The following is a 19,013-nucleotide window of genomic DNA, read 5'->3' as shown; positions in this document are numbered from 1 at the left end:
AAATCATACAAAGATCATTTTGTTTGGCTGGGTTTATAGCCTTATAACTTTTATGCCAAATCTAGACACCTAAATATAACTAGCAGAGGCAAATACAAAACATATCTAATCAGTAAACTTAAACAAAAATGTATGCTGACAATTCTGAATACATTTCTATGTTTATTTTATTAATAATATTTAAAATGAGTTTTATTTATCAGACTTACGTGAACTTGAAGAGATTTTGGATTTCATTTATGAATACCCATTTACTTATAAGCCAGTTTGGTAGTGTGCCAGATATGACACATAATACATCAACGTCATATAAACATATCTAAGCATGTATATACATACACAAATATCCAATAGCTTTTACCTTCGAATTCTAGCCACAAGATAGCAATGCAAACTCATCATTTTATAAAAGGTAGCTGGATCTGAATTATTTTTGTGACAAAATTGCAATCTGTTCACATGGCTGAACTTTGTTTGCCTCAGTAGGTAATCCAAGAATAGCAATGGATGAAAATTTGGGTAAAGCAGTCTCTATGGCAGTTCAGGCTTTTTTTGTTTTTAATTTTTATTTTTATTTTACTTTAAGTTCCAGGATACAAGTGTAGAACATGTAGGCTTGTTACACAGGTATACATGTGCCATGGTGGTTTGCTGAATCTATCAACCTGTCATCTAGGTTTTGAGCCCTATATGCATTAGCTATTTGTCCTAATGCTGTCTCTCCTTGCCTCCCATCCCCCAACTGGCCCTGGTGTGTGTTGTTCCCCTCCCTGTGTTTGTGTATTCTCATTGTCCAACTCTCACTTATGTGTGAGAACATGTGGTATTTGGTTTGCTGTTCCTGTGTTAGTTTGCTGAGGATGCTGGCTTCCACTTCATCCATGTCCCTGTGAAGGACATGATCTCATTCCTTCTTATGGCTGCATAGTATTCTGTGGTATATATGTACCACATTTTCTTTAACCCATCTACCATCGATGGGCATTTGGGTTGGTTGAATGTCTTTGCTATTGTAACTAGTGATGCAATAAACATACATGTGGATGTGTCTTTATAGTAGAATGATTTATTTTCCTTTGAGTATATACCCAGTAATGAGATTGCTGCGTCAAATGGCATTTCTGGTTCTAGATCCTTGAAAAATTGCCACACTGTCTCCACAATGGTTGAACTAATTTACATTCCCACCAACAATGTAAAAGTATTCCTATTTCTCCTCAGCCTCACCAACTTCTATTGTTTCTTGACTTCTTAATAATCACCATTCTGACTGGCATAAGATGGTATCTCATTGTGCTTTTGATTTGCATTTCTCCAATGATTAGTGATGATGGGCTTTTTTTCATGTGTTTCTTGGCAGCATAATATCTTATTTTGAGAAGTGTCTGTTCATATCCTTTGCCCACTTTTTGATGGAGTCGTTTGGTTTTTTTCTTATAAATATGTTTATGTTCCTTGTAGATTCTGGGTATTAAACCTTCATCAGATGGGTAGATTGTAAAAAATTTTTCCCCATTCTGTAAGTTGCCTGTTCACTCTAATGATAGTTTCTTTTGCTGTGCAGAAGCTCTTTAATTTAATTAGATCTCATTTGTCAATTTTGGCTTTTGTTAGAATTGCTTTTGGTGGTTTCATCATGAAGTATTTTCCCATGACTATGTCCTGAATGGTATTGCCTAGATTTTCTTCTAGGGTGTTTATGGTTTTGGCTTTTATATTTAAGTCTTTAATCCATCTTGAGTTAATTTTTCCATAAGGTATAAGGAAGGGGTCCAGTTTCAGTTTTCTGCATATGGCTAGCCAGTTTTCACAGCACCATTTATTAAATAGGGAATCCTTTCCCCATTGCTTTTCTCAGGTTTGTTGAAGATGAGGTGGTTGTAGATGTACGGTGTTATTTCTGAGGTCTCTGTTTTGTTCCATTGGTCTATATGTCTGTTTTGGTACCAGTACCATGCTGTTTTGGTTACTGTAGACTTGTAGCATAGTTTGAAGTCAGGTAGCACTATGCCTCCAGCTTTGTTCTTTTTGTTAAGGATTGTCTTGGCTATACAGAGTCCTTTTTAGTTCCATATCACTGACATCCCTTACAGAATTAGAAAAAAACTACTTTAAATTTCATGTGGCAGTTCAGTTTTAAAAAGTCTCTTTTATCCTTTTTTTCTTCCATTCCAAATGAGTTTCCAATGTTTACATTTCAGCTAGACCATAAATAATGAGTCTTATCTTGGCACCACTGCTTAGTAAAAGCAGATTCAAAGCAGGAAGAAAAAAAGAGAAGACAGAGAGCTTTAGAACTATGATTAACTTTATAGTTGCAAATTAACCATTTGAGCTCTGATTTTTTTTTGTTATAACTTTCCCATCAGTTTAAAATGCACAGAAATTGACCACAATATGTAACCATCTAGAGTCCCAAAGAGGTTGACAAAATCTGGGGCCTCTAGTGAGCAAAGGAGCAGCTTATATTGATGCCTTGCTTTTGTCTCTGTATCAGTAATTCCCTGCAACTAGATTGCCAGGAGTTGGGTGAATTCTCCTTACTTTATGCAACCAGTGTTGATGGTACCATTCACAGTCCCAATAGGTATGCCTGTGTAAGTTTTGCCACACAGGACAGACCAAGATGTCAAAGAATTGATTTCCCCAACAGGCCGATGACTGGCAGTGACCAGCATAACCTTTTTTAGTACATCAGCCTTCTTCTAAGTCCAGGTCCTGCTGCAATCCCAGTAAACACTAATGGGAGAGCAACAAATGAAATGGCAAAACAAGCAGATAGAAAGGGCAAAAGGGCAAAAGAACTGGAGTTGGGACTGTTTAAACATTCATCCCAGGTATTTCCGGCCTTCTGTTCATACAAATAGCATTGAAAACCATAAGCAGGATGACAGGCGCACTTAGATAACCCACAGAAAAATTCACATGCTTCTTTTCCCCATAAGATCTGGCACAGCTGTGAGAAGTACTTTAGAATCCTAGAAAGAGCAACCCAGCCAAGAGCCAGGATGACAGAAGTTGTTCTGCTTCAGGGTTGGATCCCTGGAGTGAGTGGGGGGCTTGTACAGGCTGCCTTAAAGGGTAGAGAAAGAAGGTAAGAAAGTAGCAAGTAGATAAAAGCCCAAATGTAGATCACACACATACACAGTTACAGATTCAGATGGTGCACTCCCAAGCTAATTCCCCATCAGGGGGAATAGATAAAAGGCCTGAAACCTTGTCTCAACTTCAGATGGCCCCATGAGCATCTAGGTCAAAACAGAACAAAGCTCAAGTGGTGCCACAGATAAAGATGGTGTACCTGCCCAGACAACGTCACAAGCATCTACGTCCAAATGGAGCAGAGCTCAAGTGTTATCACAGAAGAGACAGAGGAGACCTGGGTGCATTCCAGTTGACTTACCCAGTTCTGAAGGCTGTCAGCTTCTTCACATGTCACTTTCCCTGCACCAGCAAAGTGTAGTAGGCAGCTAACGCCATGACAGGGACAGAAGGGAGATTACCTGAGACAAAATATCTCAGCAGCTGCTGGAAAAATCTCCAGAGCCCCAGCTGCAGGGTTAGCTAGCCAGAAACAGCTAGTATTCACGAGCAACTCTTGACCCATCCAGTAGCATGAATAGGTAAGCCCTGGCACACTGTTGCCGTCAATTGCCCCACTTGTTGCAGACAAGGTTGACAGACTAGACTACTCAAAATGCAGGCTCCCTGTAGGGACTATCAAATTTGTAAAGAATGCAAGCTCAACTGCTTGCCACCTATAAAGCCAAATGAACAGGGATGAGATGCAGTAAGAGGAAAGTGACTTTTATTCCAAAAGCCAGCAGTTGGGAGAATGGCCAGGCCCATGCCTTTAAAAGACCATTCCAAACTTTAGGCTAGGGAGAGGAGTTTAGAAGGGGGAAGCTGGGGTGGGAGGCGTGCAGGGGTGATGCTGGGTGCAAAGTCTGTGTGTCTTGTCCCAGTGGCTTTCTTGAATCATGGTTCACCTGGAGCGTAGGCTGGTGTCATCTCAGAATGGCCAGGTTGGAGACTAACCTCCTTGAGGTAATCTCTGGAATTTTATAACTGAGTCTCCATGTCTGATTTGTTTCAAAATTAGCCCCAGGAACTTCTAAGCAAGCACATAATTAGATAAGCTAGCAGTGCAAGGGTGTGTCTGGTGGGAAGGGAGGGAAACAAAGTTCCAAATTATGTTTTCGAGGCAAAAATCAAGGAAGGAAAAAAAGTTTCAAAATGCATTTTTAATCTAAGCTACTCAGTTACATCTAGATTTAATACAATGACATAAAATAAAACTAGGACAAAATATAAAGATAAGTTTGATTTATATAAGTTAATGGCCTAAAACAAAAAAAAAGATTGAACTTAAATCTGAGACCATAGGTACGCTTGCAATAGGGATAAGAAAATTAGATTTGAGTATACATTACTTGATGATACATAACTTATTATTATTCTTATTTTCATTTACCATAATAACTTCATAGAAGTTATTTTTGCAAGTAGGTAAATGAAAATAAGAATAATAATAAAAGTTTGCAAAAATAACTTTCATGAAGCCTACTAAGACTAACCCTTCCAGTTTTAGAAATACAGATGCACTCATAATTTCTGTATCCTTATATTTTATAGCTGATTATATTGCAGTCACCTTTGAGAGAAACAGAACACTAAGTGAGGTATGATATTGAATATTTTATAAGTTAATAAATTTTGTTGTACATGATTTCATGGACTGTGATTAATCTAAAAAATGACAATTCTATAGACTGAAAAGCTTCACAATCACTCTTTGCTCCCAGTGGTGTTGTTAATTAGGACCTATGCAATGATTCTAAAAAAAAACAGAGATGCATTGCAATGTTTTCTGGGCTCGTATCCTCATAAGAGAGGCACAGACATTAAGGATTTAAAACAAAAAACAATTGTGATCAGTCAGGACAACACAATGGTTGTTTATTTATTTTCCTACTCTCACTAAAACACCAGGAGTTCAGTCCTGCTGCTGCATAGACTGCCAATCACCGAGTCAGCAAATATTGCCAGAAAAAAAGGCTTTAATCAGATGCTACAGCCAAGGAGAATGGGAGATAAAAATCTTAAACCTGTCTCTCTGACTGAGTACACTTTGTGGGTTTACACAGAAAGGAAGGCAGGAAAACAGGAATTAGAGATGGATAGGGAAGCAATCATGATGGATGAGGAGTCTGACTTCTCATTGTTTGGATGTGGTGATCTGAGTTTCAGTTCCTTGCCTGAGGGCTGATTTCCTAAAGAAGGAATTCAGATGAGACAAGTGCAGGTTTTAAGACCAGGGAGTTTAAAGACAAGTGGATTTTAAGACCAGGGAGGGAGGGTTAATTTCTATGTTTGTTCAAAAAACTGTAAATATTAGTTCTATGAACAATTGGGCTAGCTGCACTAAGAGAACTAATTAGAATTTTATTTCAAAAACATCATTAATTTTTCCCTTCTTTTTTATAGTCAAGCTCTTGTTTTTATAGTAAAGAACCATTTCTTGAATGGTTACCCTGCTTACTTCACATTTTTAAAGGAATGAAAAGTCCTCCAAGTGTGATAACATTTCTTGTTGACCAAGAGCATCATACTGGAGTTTACCTCTTCTATAACCGGGTAAGCCTTACATCCCAGATGGAATTTATCTTGACATGACAATAAAAATTTACCTTAGCAGAAGTTATTTTCAAGTTCTTGTTATATTTGGCAATAGAACCTCATAAAATTGGCCACAGAAAAATTATTTAAGATCAATAATATAGTTTGACACTTTAGAAATTTCTTGCCTGATGTCATTCATTTTGATGAAAATGGAAAACATGATGCTGTGTGCATAGTGATTCTCCCTTGCTGATTCTCTAAAGAATATAAGCTGGGATTTTTCTATATAAATTTAAGGTTCCATAAAAAGGTTAATTAAACAAAAAAATGGAATTAATTGCCTCAGATCTATATTTTTTCTTCCAAAGGTCCTTAACCCTACCTGTGAATTAGAATTCTTTTTAGAGCCATTAAAATACACATAAACTGCCAGTGGTGATGGCTCATGCCTGTAATCCCAGCAACTCGGAGGCTGAGGCAGAAGGCTTGAGGCCAGGACTTCAAGACTACAGTGAGGCACTACTGCACTCTAGCACTCCAGGCGAGGTGACAGAGCAAGACCCAGTCTGAAAAAACAAATAAACAAAAGCCATAAGTTTAGCCCCTATCGTCAAGATTGTAGGGAAGGAAACATTTTTTTCCTCCACCTTTTTATGTTCAGTGCCTGGACCCTTGCAAATTAAACAAACAAACAAAAAAAGACAGACTAATAGGAGAAAATAGTTTATTCATGTGTGCAGTGTGCACTCATGGAAGAAACTCAGTGAAGTGGTTAAAATTTGGAGGTTAGGTACCATCTTAATAGGTGAAGGGGAGAGGAAGAAAAGCATTTATGGAAAAACAAATTCCTTTTTTTTAAAAAAAGATAAACTGGTTTTCAGGACAGAAAACAGGACATACAAATTTTTTTTGTTTTTGTTTTTTTGAGATGGAGCCTCGCTCTGTCGCCCAGGCTGGAGTGCAGTGGCGTGATCTCGGCTCATTGCAACCTCTGCCTCCCAGGCTCAACCTCTCCTGCTGCAGCCTCCCAAGTAGCTGGGATTACAGGATTCTGCTACCACACTTGGCTAATTTTCGTATTTTTTAGTAGAGATGGGATTTTGTCATGATGGCCAGGCTGGTCTTCAACTCCTGGACTCAAGTGATCCACCTGCGCTGGCCTCCCAAAGTGCTAGGATTACAGGCGTAAGCCACAGCACCTGGCCAGGAGATATGAATGTTTTTGATAATGTTTGTAAATGTAGGTATAGATCTGTAGTATGAGTAGTTTTTCCTTCTCCTTCAGGGCTATAAAACTCCTCTGGAGAAGGAATTTGGGACCGGTTTTATTTGTATTCTTTCTTCTGGGATTAGAACTGCCACAAAGAGGAATTTCTGTCAGACTCATTTCCCAGAAGTTCCTGCTTTTAGTGAGACACAAGAAGCTCCAAGGTTTCTTCCCTGCATCTGTTGAGTGTCAACAATCTTCAGCTTAAAATTATCTTTATGTAAGAATGTCATTTTTTTTATTTTGCGACAGGATCTCACTATGTTACCCAGGCTGGAGTGCAGTGGGGTGATCTCAGCTCACTGTAACCTCTGCCTCCCGGGTTCAAGAAATTCTCCTGCCTCAGCCTCCCAGGTAGCTGGGATTACAGGTGTGTGCTACCACACTGGCTAATTTTTGTATTTTTAGTAGAGACAGTGTTTTGCCATGCTGCCCAGGCTGGTCTTGAACTCCTGGTCTCAAGTGACCCACCCACTTCAGCCTCCCAAAGTGCTGAGATTACAGGTGTAAGCCACCATGCCTAGCCAAAAGTGGCATATTTTGAGGTGTCATATCTCTCTTTTTTTTTTTTTTTTTTTTTTTTTTGGCTTTTGAGACAGGGTCTCACTCTGTCACTCAGGCTGGAGTGCAGTGGTGTGATCATAGCTCACCACAGACTAACTCCTGGCTCAAGTGATCCTCTGCCTCAGCCTGATGTGTAGCTGGGACTATAGGTGCAGGTCATCATGCCTGGCTAATTTTTAATTTTTTTATATACAGTTAGGTCTCACTTTGTTGACCAGGCTGGTCGCAAATTCCTAGGCTCAAGCAATCCTCTTGAGCATAGGCCTCCCAAAGTGCTGAGGTTACAAGCCACTTTTATATAAAGATAATTTTAAGCTGAAGACTGCGCCTGGCCTGATGTATCATATTCAGACCCTTTAAAATCATGGTTGAATAGAATTGGAGTGTGACTTAGCATCCACCCTTTTGGCATGATAGTTATAAGCATGGGCATTGGAGTCTGTCTGCCAAGCTCAGCAGTGATTCTATAATAAACCTCTCTTCATTGTTAATTATAGAACTTTGCACAAATTATTTAATCTCCTAAACTTCATTTTCAACAACTATAAGTTGGGTGTGTGGCAGGGGCCAGAGTGGTGGAGTCAAGAGGTAACAATTATTGCTAATCCTTTTAGTTCTATGTTGTGTTAATGGGTATATCTCTCTCAATCAAAATCCAAGTAATGGGAAACTCTAAAAATTGTACACAGACTAATAATAACGGCCGAATTCTTATCACTTGCTCATCATTTGCTTACCTAGGCCAAAAAAACTGTCACTGCCTCTGTGAGCATCCTGAAAAATGATGAACCGAGTTTACAGCCAAAATTTCCAATTTTTCGGTTTCCTTCATCATTCTCTTCCGCCGTTGGAATGGTGTTTCATCCCCGAAGCCACTTTTTGTATGTTTACGGCAATCAGGTGAGTCCACAGGAAACTTCACAGTCTGGGTTAGGGTCAAATCATCCACCTACTCTATGCTGCATGGCTGTACATTAAGAACAGAGCTTCTCTGATGACCTAGAGGTGGCAGTGGGAGGGAAGACAATATTTATTGACTATTTATTGTATAGTAAGCTTGGTGTCTATTATCAGTTTTTACCTTTCAGGTAGTTCATTGGCTGACAAAAATGAGCCATGGGTACATCAGAGTTACACTGAATGTTGCCAATCACTATACATGTATTTCCAGCTCTGAATGACTTAGATTTTGCAACTAACCCATTAAAACTGTATTTCTAACTGGTGTTTCCAGCATTTAATGTTTGCCTTTTTCTGTTTGACTTTGAGCTTGACTTTCTGGCTGTGTTGTTCTTTAAGTTCCACTGTTAGCATTTTCCACCCTCTGGCTGCTCCTTCAGTCAAATAGTTCTGTATCAGTAACCAGAAAGCTTGGTAAAGGGGTAGTTATACCATCTATGGAGCATTGGACAGTTTAAAAGTAAGGGCCACAGATATGAAACATTAAGCAAACATTGCAACTAAGAAAGCGTTGCAATGACTTCCAAAGAAGGAACTAATTCAGTTTCTCAAATATCTGTATTATGTGCAAAATTGAGAGATTTGTAAAGATGATACCCTGTTTCTAGGTCTCCTTAAAACTCTCTTCGTATTTTAGTTTTCACACGAAATGTTTATGTGTTAGTCCGTTCTCACACTGCTATAAAGAATTGCCCAAGACTGGGTAATTTATAAATACAATAGGTTTGACTCACAGTTCTGCATGGCTGGGAATGCCTCGGAAAACTTACAATCATGGCAGAAGGCACCTATTCATAGGGCAACAGGAGAGAGAAGAGTGGAAGAGTGAAGGGGAAACAGCCTCTTATAAAACCATTAGATCTCATGAGAACTCACTTACTGTCACGAGAACAGCATGAGGGGATACGCTCCCATGATCCAATCACCTCCACTTTGTTCCTTCCTCAGCACCTGGGGTTATGGGGATTATAATTCAAGATGAGATCTTGGTAGGGACACAAAGCCTAACCATATCAGTTTTTTTTTTTTTTATTGTTGTTTTGTTTTGATACGGAGTCTCATTCTGTCACCCAGGCTGGAGTGCACTGGTACCATTTTGGCTCACTGCAACCTCCATCTCCCGGGTTCAAGTAATTCTCCTGCCTCAGCCTCCCAAGAAGCTGGGATTACAGGTACCTGCCACCACACCCAGCTAATTTTTGTATTTTTAGTAGAGATGGAGTTTCACCAGGTAGGCCAGGCTGGTCTCAAACTCCTGACCTCAAGTGATCCACCTGCCTCAGCCTCCCAAAGTGCTGGGATTACAGGCATGAGCCACTGCGCCCACCCAATATCAGTTTAAAACCTCTAATTTCTTCTTTGGCTCTTCAATGTTTGTTCTTTTTATAAGAGGAACACAGTTTGCATTCTATGGTGTCCAGATTTCTCCACGTATATGACAGGTGATCATCTAAATAGAGTTCTTGGGCATGCATTTCCCCCAGTCTCCCTCTTGTGTTTTTTTTTTTTCTCTGTATTTCTCCAACTGTATAGAATCCTATCACTTTATTTACACATTTTCTGTCATTTTTTGAAAAAGTGGTTTCTTCGTTATCTTTTGTTCTAGAATTCCTAGGGCCCATGGATTGGAAATTAACAGTGATGTAAGGAGTTATTGTACTTGAACTTAATGGTTAAAAAGTGTGTAGCTCAGAAATTTTGCCAGTATTTTATACACCTTAAAAATTCAGGCTGAGTGCAATGGCTCACACCTGTAATCCCAGCACTTTGTGAGGCCAAGGTGAGTGGATTGCCTGAGCTCAAGAGTTCGAGATCTACCTGAGCAACATGGCAAAACCCTGTATCCACCAAAAAATACAAAAAATTATCCAGGTGTGGCGGCACGTGCCTGTGGTCCCAGCTACTCAGGAGGCTGAGGTGGGAGGATCCCTTGAGCCTGGGAGGTAGAAGTTGAAGTGAGCCAAGATTGTGCCATTGCACTCCAACCTGGGTGACAGAGTGAGACCCCATTTCACACACACAAAAAGTTCATTTATGTGTGTTTTGACTGTGGAAAATAAATAGAATTAAAGATAAAGGGCTTTATCTAAAATGAAGCTAAGAAGCAGAACTAACAGTGGAACAAAAATTTAGAAAGGCCAAGGAATTGGAACAGTGCTTGTGGAAACAGATGAACAACAGGTCAAACTGATGTAAATGTAATAGAGCTTACAAAATGGCCCAGTTGGATGTGAGGGCGATCTGGCTGTGACATGTGTTACCCCATTGATCACCAGTGTTGATTTGGCTAATCTGGATGGCTAGGCAAGTGTCCCCTTCCTCCCTCACCGCTCCATGTGCATCCCTCCCAAAACTGTGCACTCGATTGAAGAGGACAACCAACCCCTATAGAGGGGGACCAGTCTTCAGTCAAGGGTATATGAGTAGCTGCACTCCCCTGCTAGAACCTCTAAACAAGCTCCCAAAATGGCCCAGTTAAATGAGAACATAAATATAATGAGAATCATGTTGTGTATTTTGGGGGCCAATAGGTCTGTGAAACAAAATCTAAGTAATGTTCTCATAGGGATGCTGAATAGTGAATCCATGTATTTCCCCTTGCAGTGCTGTCAGTTTTTGCTGCATGTATTTTAACACTCTAGTGTTAAGCACATACACTTAAAGACTGTTACGTCTTCTTGAAGATTGGCCTTTTTATCATTATGTAATGTCCCTTTACCCCAATAACTTTCCTTGGTCTGAAGTCTGCTCTGTCTGAAATTAATAAAACAATCCTGATTTTTTTTTCTATTAGTATTAACTTGGTATATCCTCTCCATCCATTTACTGATCTGTATGTGTCTTTATATGTTAAGTGGATCTCTTGTAGACAGCACATAGTTGGGACTGGTTTTTAATCCACTCTAATGATCTCTGTGTCTTTAGACCACTGATGCAGAATATGATTATTGATATAGTGAGATTAATATCTACCATATTGGTTATCATGTTCTATTTGTTCTCTTTCTTTGTCTTTTGTCTTCCATTCTTTTTTTGCCTTCTGTGTTTTTAACTAAGCATTTTATATAACTTCATTTCTCTCCTTTATTAGCATATTCATTTTACTTACAAAATTTTTAGGGGTTGTATTAGTTTTGCAACATATATTTATGATTAATCCATGTCCACTATCAAGTAATACCATACCACTTCATGGATAGTGAGTACCTTGTAATAACAAAATAATCCTGATTACTGCCTCCCCTCCCTTTTATCATTGTTGCCATTCATTTCACATATATTTAAGCACACACAGATAAATAGATATGTATATCAAAATATTGTTGCCATTATTATTTTGCACTCTCACACCTGGTTCAGTGATTCAAGTAGGCTAGGGATGGTCATTGGCTGCCTTCTGAGAGCAACTGCAGCCAATCGACCAAGACCCCCTGTACGTCACACTTTTTTTAAGTAAATATTTTATAACAGAGGTTCTAAGTCAATATGCTTGTGGATATTTAACATGGTTAAAAGAATGGTTTTACGAATGATAAAAGCTTTAGGTTCCAGGGGCCCAGAGTAAACACCATTATTGTGTAATTCCTTTTCGACCTCCCACTGAGAGGACCATCCAGCACAAAGTTTACATGAGTAAACAGAGTAGAGACAGAGGGATGTGGGGTAAACAGACTTAAACTGGGAAAGCCTCTTATCATCCCTGTCTTTTCCCTAACATAATGGACCTGCTGCCTTTGGCCTGCCCCAATAAAACCTTTTGGCCTTCCAAAAGGTTTGAGACTATAATTTATAATTTGCCATAGTATTTCCCTAATATTTTGCCAGCCAACCCAAGTAAATCTCAACAGCCTGCACCAAAGTATCTCATGTACCCCGTAAATATATACACCTGCTGTGTGCTCACAAAATTAATTTTTTAAAAAATGTCAAAATTTGTGGAATACAATGAAAACATTGTTTATAGGGAAATTTATAGAATTGAATGCATATATTAAGAAAGAAAAAATATCTAAAATCAATCACCTAAGCTTCCTTTTTAGGAAATTACAGAAAGCTAAATCCAAGGGAAGAAGGAAAAATTGAATGACAAAAACTAGAGCAGAAATTAATGAAATTGGAAATGGGAAATCAACAAAGAAAATCAGCAAAACTGAAAAACAGTTCTTTGAAAGTATTAATAAAATCAGTAAGCCTCTAGCTAGGCTAAATAGGAAAAAAAAAAAACAGGATCAAAATAACATTTCAGAAATAAAAGAGGAAATATCTCATGGACATTAAAAGAATAATAAAGGAATGCTATGAACTCAGTGCCCACAAATTTAATAACCTACATTGTCAAATTTCTTAAAATACACAATCTGCCAAAATTCACACAAGAAGAAATAGATCATCTGAATAGGTATATATCTATTAAATAAATCAAAACAATAAATAATAACCTTCTAAAACAGAAAGCACTAGACATAACCTTCTAAAATAGAATGCACTAGACCCTGTTGGATTCACTTGTGAATTCTAGAAAATATTTTAAAAGAAAACAGAACAGTTATCTATAATCTCTTTCAGAAGATAGATGCAAAGGGAATGCTTCCTAACTCACTCCTTGAAGCCAACATCACACTAACTCCAAAAACAAACAAAGATATTACAAAAAATAAAACTATAAACCAGTATATCTCACAAACACAGATGCAGATGCAAAAAAATGCTCCACAAAATATTAGCAAATCAAATCCAACAATGTATAAAAAGAGTTATATGCCATAATTAAATGGGATTTGTCTCAGGTATGCAAACCTGGTTCAACATTTTAAAATCGATTAATGTAATCTTCCACATCAATAAGCTAAACAAGAAAAATGACATAATTATATAAATGGTGCAGAAAAAGCATTTGACAAAACCCATTGCTTATTCCTGACAAAAACTCTCTCAGTAACCTAGGAATGAAGGGGAACTTCCTCAACTTAGTAAAGAATATTTACCCCAAATCTTCGGATAGCATCATACTAAATGGTGAGAAACTAGAAGCTTTTCCACTAAGATCAGGAACAAGGCAAGGATTTTGAACATTATACTGGAAGTCCTAACTAATGCAATAAGACCCCTCAAAAAAGCAAATAAAAAGTATATAGATTTGGAAGGGAAAAAAAAGATGACATGACTATGTAGAAAATTGGAAAGAATTGACCAAAAAAACAATCTGAACTAGCAAGCATTTATAGCAGGATTGCAAGATACAAGGTTAATACAAAAATAAAAAATAAAAAACAATTACTGTGCTATATGCCAGCAATGAACATACGGAATTTGAAATAAAAACACAAACGCTTTACATTAGCACCCCCCAAAATGAAATACTTTGATATAAATCTAAAAAAATATGTACAGCAACCAAGATGTCCTTCATGAGAAGAATGGATACATAAACTTGGTATATCCAGATGATGGATTATTATTCAGTGTGAAGCAGAAATGAGTTATCAAGCAATATAAAAGACATGGAAGAAACTTAAATGCATATTACTAAGAAAAAGAAACTAATCTTAAAAGGCTACAAACTTTATGATTCCAGTATATGACATTCTGGAAAAGGCCAAGCTATGAAGACAGACACCAAAAAGATCCGTGGTTGCCAGAGATTAGAGGGAAGAGAGGATGAATAGGCAGAGAACAGAGGACTTTAGGGCAGTGAAACTCTTCTCTATGATACTATAATGGTGGATACATGCCATTATATATTGGTCTAAGTCCATAGGATATACAAGACCAAGAATGGTCCCTAATGTAAATTATGGACTCTGAGTGATAATGATGTATCAATGTAGGTTCATTAGTTGTAACAAAAGCACCACTCTGGTTGGGAATCCTGGTAATGGGGGAGACTATCCATGTGTGGGAAAAACTCTTCCACTGCAATATAAATATACTTAACACTACTGAACTGTATGCTTAAAAATGGATAACATGAAAAAGTTTATGATATGGATTTTTTACCTCAATTAAAAAAAACAAAATTATAAGATAACCAGTAGATCACAAATCACTTTTGTATTATGACCTAGAAAATATCTGCCATCTCCTCACAAAATTGAAAACATCTAAATTAATTTTTAATAATTTTGAGCATCATCCATATACAGTAGCACAATCCAGACAAAGCAAAGTAATTTGGCAATGACTTATAATTTGGATCGAGTCAAACATTCAAAATGAAAAATAATAAGGAGAATCGAGACTGATTCTAAGTTACACTGGTGATATGTGCCAAAGCTCACTTGTAAATCAGCCATTTAGTGGTCATGTTTCTCCTTTGGTTAGGACCCCAAATCAGATTAGAGTCTCCTAACTTCACTTTTTACCTAAAGAAAATTCTCTGCATCCTCCCTTAACAAAAAAAAAAAACAAAAACACAAAAAAAAAAAAAAAAAAAAAAAAAAAAAAAAGAAGGATGGGGAAGCAGAAGAGGAGAAAAAGGTGGAGGAGGGAGGATGAAAGAGAAAGAAGGAAGGAGAGGAAGAGAAAGAGACTTTTCCATGAAGGATATCCTAAGAAGTGAAAAATAACAATCTGCAAACTGGGAGATGATATTTGCAACACATTTAATTAAGAAAGAATTATAGAAGTAAGAATATACAAAGAATTTCTGCAAAGCAATATGAAAAAGACAACCTAATAGCAAAAAGGAGAAAACATACAAATAGGCATATCACAGAAAAGGAAACACAAGTGGAATGAATATGTGAAGAGATAAGGGAGTTCACAAGCAATCAGGGAAATACAAATCAGGAATGAAAGATGATATCATTTTCAGCTACTTAATTGAGAAAATTCTGATAATACAAAATGTTGAATAAAGTGTGGATCAACAGGATTTCTTATATATTGCTGATGGGAGAGTAAATTATTACAACTATTCTGGAAAGCAATTTGTCATTCTATTATTATCTTGTAAATGTGAATATTTGCATATCCTGTGACCCACCAATTGCACTTTTCAGCAAGGGTAACACATAGGAGATATTTTAAAATATTCATTATGGGTATTGGAAAAAGCCACCTTAAATTTCATATGGAACCAAAAAAGAGCCCACAGACAATTCTAACCAAAAGAACAAAGCTGGAGGCATCACACTACCTGACTTCCAACTATACTACAAGGCTACAGTAACCAAAACAGCATGGTGCTGGTGCCAAAACAGATATATAGACCAATGGAACAGAACAGAGGCCTCAGAAATAATGCCACACACCTACAGCCATCTGATCTTCAACAAACCTGACAAAAACAAGCAATGGCAAAAGGATTCCCTATTTAATAAATGGTGTTGGGAAAACTGGCTAGCCATATGGAGAAAGCTGAAACTGGATCCCTTCCTTACACCTTATACAAAAATTAACTCAAGATGGATTAAAGATTTAAATGTAAGACCTAAAACCATAAAAACCCTAGAAGAAAACCTGGGCAATACCATTTAGGACATAGGCATGGGCAAAGACTTCATGACTAAAACACAAAAAGCAATAGCAACAAAAGCCAAAATAGACAAATGGGATCTAATTAAACTAAAGAGCTTCTGCACAGCAAAAAAAACTATCATCAGAGTGAACAGGCAACCTACAGAATGGGAGAAAATTTTTGCAGGCTACCCATCTGACAAAGGGCTAATATCCAGAATCTACTTTGAACTTAAACAAATTTACAGAAAAAAAACAAACAACCCTATCAAAAAGTGGGCAAAGGATATGTACAGACAGTTCTCAAAAGAAGACATTTATGCAGCCAACAAACATATTTTAAAAAGCTCATCATCACTGGTCATTAGAGAAATGCAAATCAAAACCACATTGAGATACCCTTTCATGCCAGTTAGAATGGCCATCACTAAAAAGCTGGGAGACAACAGATGCTGGAGAGGATGTGGAGAAACAGAAACACTTTTACACTGTTGGTGGGAGTGTAAATTGGTTCATCCATTGTGGAAGATAGTGTGGTGATTCCTCAAGGATCTAGAACTAGAAATACCATTTGACCCAGCAATCCCGTTACTGGGTGTATACCCAAAGGAATATAAATTGTTCTGTTATAAAGACACATGTACATGTATGTTCATTGCAGCACTGTTTACAATAGCAAAGACTCAGAACCAACCCAAATGCCCATCAATGATAGACTGAATAAAGAAAATATGGCACATATACACCATGGAATACTCTGCAGCCATAAAAAAGGATGAGTTAATGTCCTTTGCAGGGACATGGATGAAGCTGGAAACCATCATTCTCAGCAAATTAACACAAGAACAGAAAACCAAACACTGCATGTTCTCATTCACAAGTGGGAATTGAACAATGAGAACACACAGGCACAGGGAGGGGAACATCACACATCAGGGACTGTCAGGGGATGGAGGGCTAGGGGAGGGATAGCATTAGGAGAAATACCTAATGTAGATGACAGGGTGATGGATGCAGCCAACCACTATGGCATGTGTATACCTATGTAACAAACCTACATGTTCTGCACATGTACCCCAGAATTTAAAGTACAATTAAAGAAAAATGTTCATCAGGGGTACTGCAAGTAATAACATTAAATTACTAAAAGTAATCCAGATGTCTATGAATAGGAAAATGAATAAGTAAATTACATCTTATTTACCTAATGAACTATTATATAGAAATGAAAAAGCAAATGAATTCAGCTGTATGCAACACATATGAATTTAAGTAAATAATGTTGAGGGGAAGTAAGTTATAGAAGACAATCTATGGTATTACCATAGCCCTTTTTACAAGGAGCAAAAATAAGTAAAGTTAAGCAATATGTTACTTAAACATATGTGCTAAAAAAATTTTAAATACCAAGGGAATGAAAAAACGCCAAATTTAGGATGTTGCATATGTAACAGGGAAGGCAGAGGGATAGGAATGGGGAGAAACAGGAAGATGTAAATTACTAGCAATATACTGATTCATAGATTTTCAGTGCACACATGTTCATTATGTTATTAAATAACATAAGGAAAATACAAATGAGCCATGTATAGTTAAATAATTTAAATATTTAGGGAAAAATGCAATGAGATGTCACTTTACATTCAGATCATAAGTAAAACTTAAAAGTAGATTTTTGGTCATATCAAATATTGGTGAGATTTAGGGAAATAGATTTTCTCATACACTACTGGTGGGACCATAATCTGGTTCAGCAAAATTGAACAGCACTTGGGTAGTCTCTATCAAAATTATAGAAATGTGGCTAGATGCAGTGGCTCATGCCTGTGATATCAGCACTTCGGGAGGTCAAGGCAGGAAGATTGCTCGAGCCCAGGAGTTTAAGATAAGCCTGGGCAACATGGCAAAACCCCATCTCTACAAAAAATTACAAAAATTAGCTGAGCATGGTGGCATACGCCTGTAGTCCCGGCTTCTTGGGAGGCTAAGGTAAGAGGATCGCTTAAGCAGGGAAGGCAAAAGTTGCAGTGAGACAAAATTGTGCCACTGGTGACTCAGCAACTCAATTTTTCAGTATTTTCTTTAAAGATAACACTGTAACATTAGTACAAATAGGCAGATACATAAATGTTCACTGCATTGTTCATGAAAGTGAAAATTTGGGTACAACTTTTAAATGTTCATTACTAGAAAAGTAGTATATCTCAAGTATGGTATATCCATTAAGTTGGAAATTATAGGGCAGCACAGAATAATGTGGTGATCCACATGAGCTAACAAATGATCTGACATACATTACTGAGTGACAAAGGTAACTTATAGAACAACAGGTACAGTGTACAGTATGATACAAGTTCGAACGACTTTTCAAAGTGCCCTTCCTTACACGCTCTAACTACATCCCTGCTCACCAGTAATATTTGCAGGGCCCAAAGCAAGAGTGCAAATTGAGGTCCACATACCATATAAATCATGGATCATGGATTGTGTTATGCCAGCAATGAGTGCTGCATCCTGAGTAATAGAAGCACCTATGTGTTATTCAGTACGTTTCCTGTGTGTGTTTGTAATATTCAGGTCCACTAAGCAAGCAGTTCAGGGCAAGGGTACTTCCTGTCCAAGTCTAAATGCCTTTCTCTCCTCCTTGACATAAAAATGAAATCAGTACGTACATATTCTATTGGTATATACATACATATGAATGTAAATATATAGAATTTTCAAACTGATTAACTAGTTGCCTCTGGGAAGGGATAGAGGAGACTAGGATTGATTATATCAGATGAGGAGTAAAAGAAGAATTATTTGAATGGTGGTCTAAGACACTTCAGCCATATTTATAAAGTTGGAAATGTGAGAAAAGCCTATTTCCTTGTATAACTTGTTACTAAAATTACTTTTATAAAAATCCAAACAACAGAAATGTTCATTAAAAGAGGTAGCAAGTGGGAATTATTAATACATGATCAATATGTTTTATCCTCAAACAACTCTTACCTAAAGATGAGGAGATAGAGAAACTAAGATGCTATAATAATAAACTAATATAACTATATAGTGGGATTAGTGATTTGAGGACCTATGAAGGTCCCAAGACACATGCCTTGTAAATGACAAGGGGCTCTTCCATGCAAAATATGTC

The 19,013-nt window shown here is 37.5% G+C and overlaps 1 protein-coding gene across 1 annotated transcript in view; it reads left to right on the top strand.

The window, feature by feature from the left end:
• CATSPERB (cation channel sperm associated auxiliary subunit beta) overlaps nucleotides 1-19,013 on the top strand; it is a 152,208-nt gene that overhangs the window by 53,153 nt on the left and 80,042 nt on the right. Inside the window, exons 12-14 of the mRNA XM_037745163.1 lie at nucleotides 4,636-4,682; nucleotides 5,488-5,637; nucleotides 8,195-8,353. Coding sequence (XP_037601091.1) covers nucleotides 4,636-4,682; nucleotides 5,488-5,637; nucleotides 8,195-8,353 — 356 coding nt within the window. The remainder of the gene's footprint in view (nucleotides 1-4,635; nucleotides 4,683-5,487; nucleotides 5,638-8,194; nucleotides 8,354-19,013) is intronic.

Source organism: Cebus imitator, unplaced genomic scaffold, assembly GCF_001604975.1.
Source record: "Cebus imitator isolate Cc_AM_T3 unplaced genomic scaffold, Cebus_imitator-1.0 Scaffold193, whole genome shotgun sequence".
NCBI lineage: Eukaryota > Metazoa > Chordata > Mammalia > Primates > Cebidae > Cebus > Cebus imitator.
The sequence above is the reverse complement of the archived record's forward strand: the minus strand, read 5'-3'. Positions and strand labels throughout refer to the sequence as shown.